Below are 12,204 nucleotides of genomic sequence, written 5' to 3'. Positions count from 1 at the left end.
TTAGAGCATTAAGCCTTCGCTGTTGTTAGAGTGGTAAGCCATCGCTGTTGTTAGAGTGGTAAGCCATCGCTGTTGTTAGAGCATTAAGCCTTCGCTGTTGTTAGAGTAATAAGCCTTCGCTGTTGTTAGAGTGGTAAGCCATCACTGTTGTTAGAGTGGTAAGCCATCGCTGTTGTTAGAGCGGTAAGCCATCGCTGTTGTTAGAGCATTAAGCCTTCGCTGTTGTTAGAGTGGTAAGCCATCGCTGTTGTTAGAGTGGTAAGCCATCGCTGTTGTTAGAGCGGTAAGCCATCGCTGTTGTTAGAGTGGTAAGCCATCGCTGTTGTTAGAGTGGTAAGCCATCGCTGTTCTTAGAGCATTAAGCCTTCGCTGTTGTTAGAGTGGTAAGCCATCGCTGTTGTTAGAGTGGTAAGCCATCGCTGTTGTTAGAGTGGTAAGCCTTCGCTGTTGTTAGAGTGGTAAGCCATCGCTGTTGTTAGAGCATTAAGCCATCGCTGTTGTTAGAGTGGTAAGCCATCGCTGTTGTTAGAGTGGTAAGCCATCGCTGTTGTTAGAGCGTTAAGCCTTCGCTGTTGTTAGAGTGGTAAGCCTTCGCTGTTGTTAGCGCGTTAAGCCTTCGCTGTTGTTAGAGCGGTAAGCCATCGCTGTTGTTAGAGTGGTAAGCCATCGCTGTTGTTAGAGTGGTAAGCCATCGCTGTTGTTAGAGTGGTAAGCCTTCGCTGTTGTTAGAGCGGTAAGCCATCGCTGTTGTTAGAGTGGTAAGCCATCGCTGTTGTTAGAGTGGTAAGCCTTCGCTGTTGTTAGAGCGGTAAGCCATCGCTGTTGTTAGAGTGGTAAGCCATCGCTGTTGTTAGAGTGGTAAGCCATCGCTGTTGTTAGAGCATTAAGCCATCGCTGTTGTTAGAGTGGTAAGCCATCGCTGTTGTTAGGGCGGTAAGCCATCGCTTTTGTTAGAGCGTTAAGCCATCGCTGTTGTTAGAGTGGTAAGCCATCGCTGTTGTTAGAGTGGTAAGCCATCGCTGTTGTTAGAGTGGTAAGCCATCGCTGTTGTTAGAGCATTAAGCCATCGCTGTTGTTAGAGTGGTAAGCCATCGCTGTTGTTAGAGCGGTAAGCCATCGCTGTTGTTAGAGTGGTAAGCCATCGCTGTTGTTAGAGTGGTAAGCCATCGCTGTTGTTAGAGTGATAAGCCTTCGCTGTTGTTAGAGCGGTAAGCCATCGCTGTTGTTAGAGTGGTAAGCCATCGCTGTTGTTAGAGTGGTAAGCCTTCGCTGTTGTTAGAGCGGTAAGCCATCGCTGTTGTTAGAGCGGTAAGCCATCGCTGTTGTTAGAGTGGTAAGCCATCGCTGTTGTTAGAGTGGTAAGCCATCGCTGTTGTTAGAGCATTAAGCCATCGCTGTTGTTAGAGTGGTAAGCCATCGCTGTTGTTAGAGCGGTAAGCCATCGCTGTTGTTAGAGCGTTAAGCCATCGCTGTTGTTAGAGTGGTAAGCCATCGCTGTTGTTAGAGTGGTAAGCCATCGCTGTTGTTAGAGTGGTAAGCCATCGCTGTTGTTAGAGCATTAAGCCATCGCTGTTGTTAGAGTGGTAAGCCATCGCTGTTGTTAGAGTGGTAAGCCATCGCTGTTGTTAGAGTGGTAAGCCTTCGCTGTTGTTAGAGCGGTAAGCCATCGCTGTTGTTAGAGTGGTAAGCCATCGCTGTTGTTAGAGTGGTAAGCAATCGCTGTTGTTAGAGCATTAAGCCATCGCTGTTGTTAGAGCGGTAAGCCATCGCTGTTGTTAGAGTGGTAAGCCATCGCTGTTGTTAGAGCGGTAAGCCATCGCTGTTGTTAGAGCGGTAAGCCATCGCTGTTGTTAGAGTGGTAAGCCATCGCTGTTGTTAGAGTGGTAAGCCATCGCTGTTGTTAGAGCATTAAGCCATCGCTGTTGTTAGAGCATTAAGCCATCGCTGTTGTTAGAGTGGTAAGCCATCGCTGTTGTTAGAGTGGTAAGCCATCGCTGTTGTTAGAGCATTAAGCCTTCGCTGTTGTTAGAGTGGTAAGCCTTCGCTGTTGTTAGAGTGGTAAGCCATCGCTGTTGTTAGAGTGGTAAGCCATCGCTGTTGTTAGAGCGGTAAGCCATCGCTGTTGTTAGAGCATTAAGCCTTCGCTGTTGTTAGAGTGGTAAGCCATCGCTGTTGTTAGAGTGGTAAGCCATCGCTGTTGTTAGAGCGGTAAGCCATCGCTGTTGTTAGAGTGGTAAGCCATCGCTGTTGTTAGAGTGGTAAGCCATCGCTGTTGATAGAGCATTAAGCCTTCGCTGTTGTTAGAGTGGTAAGCCATCGCTGTTGTTAGAGTGGTAAGCCATCGCTGTTGTTAGAGTGGTAAGCCTTCGCTGTTGTTAGAGTGGTAAGCCATCGCTGTTGTTAGAGCATTAAGCCATCGCTGTTGTTAGAGTGGTAAGCCATCGCTGTTGTTAGAGTGGTAAGCCATCGCTGTTGTTAGAGCGTTAAGCCTTCGCTGTTGTTAGAGTGGTAAGCCTTCGCTGTTGTTAGCGCGTTAAGCCTTCGCTGTTGTTAGAGTGGTAAGCCATCGCTGTTGTTAGAGTGGTAAGCCATCGCTGTTGTTAGAGTGGTAAGCCATCGCTGTTGTTAGAGCGTTAAGCCATCGCTGTTGTTAGAGTAGTAAGCCATCGCTGTTGTTAGAGTGGTAAGCCATCGCTGTTGTTAGAGTGGTAAGCCATCGCTGTTGTTAGAGTGGTAAGCCTTCGCTGTTGTTAGAGCGGTAAGCCATCGCTGTTGTTAGAGTGGTAAGCCATCGCTGTTGTTAGAGTGGTAAGCCATCGCTGTTGTTAGAGCATTAAGCCATCGCTGTTGTTAGAGTGGTAAGCCATCGCTGTTGTTAGAGCGGTAAGCCATCGCTGTTGTTAGAGCGTTAAGCCATCGCTGTTGTTAGAGTGGTAAGCCATCGCTGTTGTTAGAGTGGTAAGCCATCGCTGTTGTTAGAGTGGTAAGCCATCGCTGTTGTTAGAGCATTAAGCCATCGCTGTTGTTAGAGTGGTAAGCCATCGCTGTTGTTAGAGTGGTAAGCCATCGCTGTTGTTAGAGTGGTAAGCCATCGCTGTTGTTAGAGCGGTAAGCCATCGCTGTTGTTAGAGCATTAAGCCATCGCTGTTGTTAGAGCGGTAAGCCATCGCTGTTGTTAGAGTGTTAAGCCATCGCTGTTGTTAGAGTGGTAAGCCATCGCTGTTGTTAGAGTGGTAAGCCATCGCTGTTGTTAGAGTGGTAAGCCATCGCTGTTGTTAGAGCATTAAGCCATCGCTGTTGTTAGAGTGGTAAGCCATCGCTGTTGTTAGAGTGGTAAGCCATCGCTGTTGTTAGAGTGGTAAGCCTTCGCTGTTGTTAGAGCGGTACGCCATCGCTGTTGTTAGAGTGGTAAGCCATCGCTGTTGTTAGAGTGGTAAGCCATCGCTGTTGTTAGAGCATTAAGCCATCGCTGTTGTTAGAGCGGTAAGCCATCGCTGGTGTTAGAGTGGTAAGCCATCGCTGTTGTTAGAGCGGTAAGCCATCGCTGTTGTTAGAGCGGTAAGCCATCGCTGTTGTTAGAGTGGTAAGCCATCGCTGTTGTTAGAGTGGTAAGCCATCGCTGTTGTTAGAGCATTAAGCCATCGCTGTTGTTAGAGCATTAAGCCATCGCTGTTGTTAGAGTGGTAAGCCATCGTTGTTGTTAGAGCGTTAAGCCTTCGCTGTTGTTATAGTGGTAAGCCTTCTCTGTTGTTAGAGTGGTAAGCCATCGCTGTTGTTAGAGCATTAAGCCATCGCTGTTGTTAGAGTGGTAAGCCTTCGCTGTTGTTAGAGTGGTAAGCCATCGCTGTTGTTAGAGTGTTAAGCCTTCGCTGTTGTTAGAGCATTAAGCCTTCGCTGTTGTTAGAGTGGTAAGCCATCGCTGTTGTTAGAGTGGTAAGCCTTCGCTGTTGTTAGAGCGTTAAGCCATCGCTGTTGTTAGAGCATTAAGCCATCGCTGTTGTTAGAGTGGTAAGCCATCGCTGTTGTTAGAGTGGTAAGCCTTCGCTGTTGTTAGAGCGTTAAGCCATCGCTGTTGTTAGAGCATTAAGTCATCGCTGTTGTTAGAGTGGTAAAGCTCATGTGAGCAATCATTTAGTAATTTATTTATGAATTTGGCCTCGAAAGTCACTTTAAAACACAAACTGTAACCATCTAAATAGGGAAGGAGTATAAAGACATTCATAAATCTATCAAATGTCACCCACCCCTCCCTGTAATTAAATAATAAAGTCATTTCAAATCTTACATTCCTTCCATAATACAACAGTTTATCTATTACAACAGTCTCCTACTGCTGTACATACTAATCCCCCCACCTGCCCCTCCTATACATGCTAACCTACCCCCAACCTGCCCACTGCTGTACATACTAACCCCCTCTGCCCACTGCTGTACACACTAACCCCCCAACCTGCCCACTGCTGTACATACTAACCCCCCACCTGCCCACTGCTGTACATACTAACCCCCCACCTGCCCCTCCTATACATGCTAACCTACCCCCAACCTGCCCACTGCTGTACATACTAACCCCCAACCTGCCCACTGCTGTACATACTAACCCCCCACCTGCCCCTCCTATACATGCTAACCTACCCCCAACCTGCCCACTGCTGTACATACTAACTCCCAACCTGCCCACTGCTGTACATACTAACCCCCCAACCTGCCCACAGCTGTACATACTAACCCCCCAACCTGCCCACTGCTGTACATACTAACCCCCAACCTGCCCACTGCTGTACATACTAACCCCCCACCTGCCCCTCCTATACATGCTAACCTACCCCCAACCTGCCCACTGCTGTACATACTAACCCCCCAACCTGCCCACTGCTGTACATACTAACCCCCCAACCTGCCCATTGCTGTACATACTAACCCCCCAACCTGCCCACTGCTGTACATACTAATCCCCCCACCTGCCCCTCCTATACAGGCTAACCTACCCCCAACCTGCCCACTGCTGTACGTACTAACCCCCCAACCTGCCCACTGCTGTACATACTAACCCCCAACCTGCCCACTGCTGTACATACTAACCTCCCACCTGCTCACTGCTGTACATACTAACCTCCCAACCTGCCCACTGCTGTACATACTAACCCCCAACCTGCCCACTGCTGTACATACTAACCCCCAACCTGCCCACTGCTGTACATACTAACCTCCCACCTGCTCACTGCTGTACATACTAACCTCCCACCTGCCCACTGCTGTACATACTAACCTCCCACCTGCTCACTGCTGTACATACTAACCTTTCCAACCTGCCCACTGCTGTACATACTAACCCCCCAACCTGCCCATTGCTGTACATACTAACCCCCCAACCTGCCCACTGCTGTACATACTAATCCCCCCACCTGCCACTCCTATACAGGCTAACCTACCCCCAACCTGCCCACTGCTGTACGTACTAACCCCCCAACCTGCCCACTGCTGTACATACTAACCCCCAACCTGCCCACTGCTGTACATACTAACCCCCCTGCCCACTGCTGTACATACTAACCCCCCAACCTGCCCACTGCTGTACATACTAACCCCCCTGCCCACTGCTGTACATACTAACCCCCCACCCGCCCACTGCTGTACATACTAACCCCCCACCTGCCCACTGCTGTACATACTGACCTCCCACCTGCTCACTGCTGTACATACTAACCTCCCACCTGCACACTGCTGTACATACTAACCTCCCACCCGCCCACTGCTGTACATACTAACCCCCAACCTGCCCACTGCTGTACATTCTAACCCCCAACCTGCCCACTGCTGTACATACTAACGCCCCACCCGCCCACTGCTGTACATACTAACCTCCCACCTGCTCACTGCTGTACATACTAACCCCCCAACCTGCCCACTTCTGTACATACTAACCTCCCACCTGCTCACTGCTGTACATACTAACCTCCCACCTGCTCACTGCTGTACATACTAACCTCCCTTGCCCACTGCTGTACATACTAACCCCCCAACCTGCCCACTGCTGTACATACTAACCCCCCACCTGCCCCTGCTGTACATACTAACCTCCATCCACCTGCCCACTGCGGTACATACTAACCCCCCACCTGCCCACTGCTGTACATACTAACCCCCCACCTGCCCACTGCTGTACATAACAACCCCCCACCTGCCCCTGCTGTACATACTCACCTCCACCCACCTGCCCACTGCGGTACATACTAACCCCCCACCTGCCCACTGCTGTGCATACTAACACCCCCACCCCCCACTGCTGTAAATACTAACCCCCCCACCTCTGCTGTACATATTAACCCCCCACCTGCCCCTGCTGTACATACTAACCTCCACCCACCTGCCCACTGCTGTACATACTAACCCCCACCTGCCCACTGCTGTACATACTAACCCCCCACCTGCCCACTGCTGTACATACTAACCCCCCACCTGCCCCTGCTGTACATACTAACCTCCACCCACCTGCCCACTGCTGTACATACTAAGCTCCCACTGCTGTGTATACTAACACCCCCACCCGCCCACTGCTGTAAATACTAACCCCCCCACCTCTGCTGTACATACTAACCCCCCACCTGCCCCTGCTGTACATACTAACCTCCACCCACCTGCCCACTGCTGTACATACTAACCCCCCACCTGCCCACTGCTGTGCATACTAACACCCCCACCCGCCCACTGCTGTAAATACTAACCCCCCCCACCTCTGCTGTACATACTAACCCCCACCTGCCCCTGCTGTACATACTCATACTAACCCTCCACCCGCCCACTGCTGTACATACTAACCCCTCTGCCCACTGCTGTACATACTAACCCCCCTGCCCACTGCTGTACATACTAACCCCCCACCTGCCCACAGCTGTACATACTAACCTCCCCCCGCCCACTGCTGTACATACTAACCCCCAAGCTGCCCACTGCTGTACATACTAACCCCCCCTGCCCACTGCTGTACATACTAACCCCCCACCTGCCCATTGCTGTACATACTAACCCCCCACCTGCCCACTGCTGTACATATTAACCCCCCACCTGCCCACTGCTGTACATACTAACCCCCCACCTTCCCAATGCTGTACATACTAACCTCCCCCCGCCCACTGCTGTACATACTAACCTCCCACCTGCCTACTGCTGTACATACTAACCCCCCACCCGCCCACTGCTGTACATACTAACCCCCCACCTCTGCTGTACATACTAACCCCCCACCTGCCCCTGCTGTACATACTAACCCCACCACCTGCCCACTGCTGTATATACTAACCCCCCACCTACCCATTGCTGTACATACTAACCTCCCACCTGCTTACTGCTGTACATACTAACCTCCCACCTACCCATTGCTGTACATACTAACCTCCCCCCGCCCACTGCTGTACATACTAACCTCCCACCTGCTCACTGCTGTACATACTAACCTCCCACCTGCCCATTGCTGTGCATACTAACCCCCCACCTGCCCATTGCTGTACATACTAACCTCCCCCCGCCCACTGCTGTACATACTAACCTCCCACCTGCTCACTGCTGTACATACTAACCCCCCACCTGCCCACTGCTGTACATACTAACCCCCCACCTCTGCTGTACATACTAACCCCCCACCTGCCCCTGCTGTACATACTAACCCCACCACCTGCCCATTGCTGTACATACTAACCTCCCCCGCCCACTGCTGTACATACTAACCTCCGACCTGCTCACTGCTGTACATACTAACCCCCCACCTGCCCACTGCTGTACATACTAACCCCCACCTCTGCTGTACATACTAACCCCCCACCTGCCCCTGCTGTACATACTAACCCCACCACCTGCCCACTGCTGTATACACTAACCCCCCACCTACCCATTGCTGTACATACTAACCTCCCACCTGCTCACTGCTGTACATACTAACCTCCCACCTACCCATTGCTCTACATACTAACCTCCCCCCGCCCACTGCTGTACATACTAACCTCCCACCTGCTCACTGCTGTACATACTAACCTCCCACCTGCCCATTGCTGTACATACTAACCCCCCACCTGCCCATTGCTGTACATACTAACCTCCCCCCGCCCACTGCTGTACATACTAACCTCCCACCTGCTCACTGCTGTACATACTAACCTCCCCCTGCCCACTGCTGTACATACTAACCCCCCCTGCCCACTGCTGTACATACTAACCCCCCACCCGCCCACTGCTGTACATACTAACCTCCCACCTGCTCACTGCTGTACATACTAACCCCCCACCTGCCCACTGCTGTACATACTAACCCCCACCTGCCCAATGCTGTACATACTAACCTCCCCCCGCCCACTGCTGTACATACTAACCCCCCACCTACCCACTGCTGTACATACTAACCCCCCACCTCTGATGTAAATACTTACCCCCCACCTGCACAATGCTGTACATACTAACCTCCCACCTGCCCACTGCTGTACATACTAACCTCCCACCTGCCCACTGCTGTACATACTAACCCCCCACCTGCCCACTGCTGTACATACTAACCCCCCACCTCTGCTGTACATACTAACCCCCCACCTGCCCACTGCTGTATATACTAACCTCCCACCTGCCCAATGCTGTACATACTAACCCCACCACCTGCCCACTGCTGTATATACTAACCCCCACCTACCCATTGCTGTACATACTAACCTCCCACCTGCTCACTGCTGTACATACTAACCTCCCACCTACCCATTGCTGTACATACTAACCTCCCACCTGCTCACTGCTGTACATACTAACCTCCCACCTGCTCACTGCTGTACATACTAACCTCCCACCTGCTCACTGCTGTACATACTAACCTCCCACCTGCTCACTGCTGTACATACTAACCTCCCACCTGCCCACTGCTGTATATACTAACCCCCACCTACCCATTGCTGTACATACTAACCTCCCACCTGCTCACTGCTGTACATACTAACCTCCCACCTACCCATTGCTGTACATACTAAGTTAGTTTACCTGAAGCTGTCCCTCGCGGGTGCCGCCATCCCCTTCCAGCCAGTCCTCTTAAGCTCCTTGCGCTTTCAGCAACAGGAGCTGACATCACTGCCATAATCTCACACATGCGCAAGAGTACAGCATTGAGGTACAGCAGGATCCTTCATAGGTATTGTACAGCGCTACGGAATCTGATGGCGCTATATAAATAATAAAATAATAATAATAAGTAGCGCCAATTCCCTGCTCCATCCAGTGTCTAGAAAAGTCAGGTGTAGGAAAATACTGACACAAATGAAATACTGAGACAATAGTAACCCCTACTCTGTCTCAGTATATGTTTTTGTCTGGGATAGATTCAGTCTAAGTATTGCATAAAGATTGTATCACTCTTAAATACTCCGACCAGCCCCTGGCCACACCCCCACTCACACCCCTAAAATGAAAATTTACAAAATAACAAAAAGGGACACATCAGACAAACTATACAAAACGTCGTTAGTGTAACGATCCCACTAATAAAACATTTAAACCTTGAGGATTCAATTATCAACCAATTATTTATTACATTTTTAAAAAAGACCAGAAATACAATCTTCACTAAAAATGGTTAAAATGATTTTGCCTCCAGCTCCCGACCCAACTTACGTCCATTAGAAGTTTAAGTGCCACATCGTCTCGTACTCTCCCGTCTCTGCGTGCTTGCGCGATCATGTTGGTGAACCAGACACAGGGGATCCAGTATTTATTATAGTCTGACGAGAGGCTCTCGAACTTCTTCAGCTCCTCATGGGTCATAAATCCTAATTTAGGAGAGACCTTACAACCATCACTATACATAATTAAATAATGGCTCTTCTTATCGCTCTCTCCATAAATTGCTCAGATTGTTTCATGTATATATCTATATTAAAGATTTAGCAATTTACATGAGACGTTGCACACATTGTATCATTAATCGGCTTTATTATTTGTTTAGAAATCTGGTATTTAAAGTAACAAATATGTGTTTATTTTGTTTTTCTGTTATATTCCCATTCGATAGCTTCTGTACTACGGTTCTTTCCATCGGTCATGAATATCTACCAAGGTGAGAATTTCAACGTGAATTCTAAGAAAAATTCAAATTTAACGTCAAACTAGCCAAAACTGGAAAAATTCTCTAAGCCATCTATGATTTCAGTTTGGCTACTCTTTCATTAAATTTGAAACTGGAATTTTTCATTTTAATTCACTTTGCAATGTTACTCCATATTCACCTCTGACAGTGGAAAGAGTTTGATAAAAAGAAAATGTTTTGTTTTGTCTTATTTCTTTTCTAACTTTGTTAGTTGTTAGTTTAATGTTGTAGACAATAGTTTACGTGAAAAGTGAGTCACAGATTGATTTTACTGTTGTTGAACGGCTCACTAGGCTAAAGCAACGTAAACAACATCTGAGAAGAACCACTGCATTGATCTGACCTGCGCTCCCAGGCCCCCACTGAGCAAAAAAAATTGATTATTATAACTTGTAAATCTCCAACATGTTCCATAGCGCAGATACCACGAAGCATTCGGCATCTCTCCCACCTGCTTCCACAATATGCTCCATAGTTGGGAACCGCTTTAGAACGCGGGTGCTGACGGACCTCAAGATGAGCACCGATGACAGATTGGCGAAGCGGATCAGGGTACGTCTGAGCAGGCGGCCCTTCTCATCGGCTCCATGCACGTTACTGGACACCACGCACATCAGCTGGTCTGGGAGAGGGATGTTGGTGTACTGACCCCACCAACGGCTGATGATGAGATTGACATAGAAACCCAACAGGAAGGATATTGGGATGAGATCCGTATACTTGTTACAGTACAGCGCAACCTCCTCGAAATGACGCTTTTGGTCTTCCGAAAGCATTAACCTGGAAGCAGGAATATGAATTTATTAATCAGACTGGTGTTGGTTACAGCTGGAGCAGGCTGTGTGCAAATAATTACTCCCATCACTCTCTGCCTGGCCTTACATTTTCGATCTCATTATATCATGGAAGAAATAAAACTCACTTAGGAAGGCATGGATTTATAAAGTAAAAACAAAACTACTAGACGGAAGCTACAGACCAAATAGTTACTACATTGTTTGAATTTCACACTGGCGGCAAGTTGCTAATCAGATGGAGATTTGTCAGTAAATTTAACAATAGTGCAAATATATTAATCAGAATTCATTTTATTAACATGATTTTTTTAAATGTAAATCATACTGACTGGGCACATTTTTATTGCCTATGTATTTACAATAGTGCAGTGGTTTTCAGTTTTTTTCATTGCAGTTGATTAGTATGTATACCGTAAACATGAAACACACATCGTCTATAAGGATTATATTGTAGGCCAAAGTTAATAATAGCAAGATGTCACATTTTTTCCAGTTTTGGTAATAGGCCTTGTATTTGCATTTCGAGTTCTCAGTTATAAAATAAATAAATAAACGTGTGTGTGTCTTAGCAGGATAACACGCCTGAGACACGGGTATGAAAGCATTTGCTGGCAGTTGGATTGAAATCCCCAGAATACTCGGTGATGATGCCGATTCACATGAGAGAGAGTGTTTGAAGAATAATAACGCCTTGCTTCTCACCTGTATGTCACACTGAGCAGGGAATAGAGGGCGACAAAGACGAGGAATTCCTTGTACAGTAATTTATAAATGCTTCCTTTCCATCGGAACAGGAGTTTGGAGAACCCCCCAAATCGAGCATTGGCCACTTTCAACGTGTATGAAATGGTCATTTTGACTCCTACTAGAGACAAGATCCAAAACAATTTACATTTAATCCATTCAGTGTATTAAAAATATACATAAATAAAGGTTAACATATAGAAAGGGTATAAAAAGGTAGTAGATACATGGAATAGCCTTTAAATTGCAGTTGTAAATATAGTAAAGGGTAACTGATATAGAAAGGGTAGTAGATACCTGGAATAGCCTTCCAGTGGGAGCGGTAACAGTGATATAGAAAGGGTAGTAGATACGTGGAATAGCCTTCCAGTGGGAGCAGTAACAGTGATATAGAAAGGGTAGTAGATACCTGGAATAGTCTTCCAGTGGGAGCAGTAACAGTGATATAGAAAGGGTAGTAGATACCTGGAATAGCCTTACAGTGGGAGCAGTAAAGGCTACCAGTGATAGAAAGGGTAGTAGATATCTGGAATAGCCGTCCAGTGGGAGCAG

At 48.0% G+C, this 12,204-nt stretch overlaps 1 protein-coding gene across 1 annotated transcript in view; it reads right to left on the bottom strand.

Annotated features, from left to right (window-relative positions):
• Positions 1 to 11,762, bottom strand: part of BEST4 (bestrophin 4) — a 45,174-nt gene extending 33,412 nt beyond the window's left edge. Inside the window, exons 1-3 of the mRNA XM_063427169.1 lie at positions 11,611 to 11,762; positions 10,563 to 10,891; positions 9,640 to 9,794 (exon numbers count right to left, since the gene is read on the bottom strand). Of these exons, the coding sequence (XP_063283239.1) occupies positions 9,640 to 9,794; positions 10,563 to 10,891; positions 11,611 to 11,762 (636 nt within the window). The remainder of the gene's footprint in view (positions 1 to 9,639; positions 9,795 to 10,562; positions 10,892 to 11,610) is intronic.
• Positions 11,763 to 12,204: the final 442 nt, after the last annotated feature.

The sequence above is a fragment of the Pelobates fuscus genome, chromosome 7 (genome assembly GCF_036172605.1).
Source record: "Pelobates fuscus isolate aPelFus1 chromosome 7, aPelFus1.pri, whole genome shotgun sequence".
NCBI classification, from domain to species: domain Eukaryota; kingdom Metazoa; phylum Chordata; class Amphibia; order Anura; family Pelobatidae; genus Pelobates; species Pelobates fuscus.
This window is presented reverse-complemented; position numbering and strand designations above follow the sequence as displayed.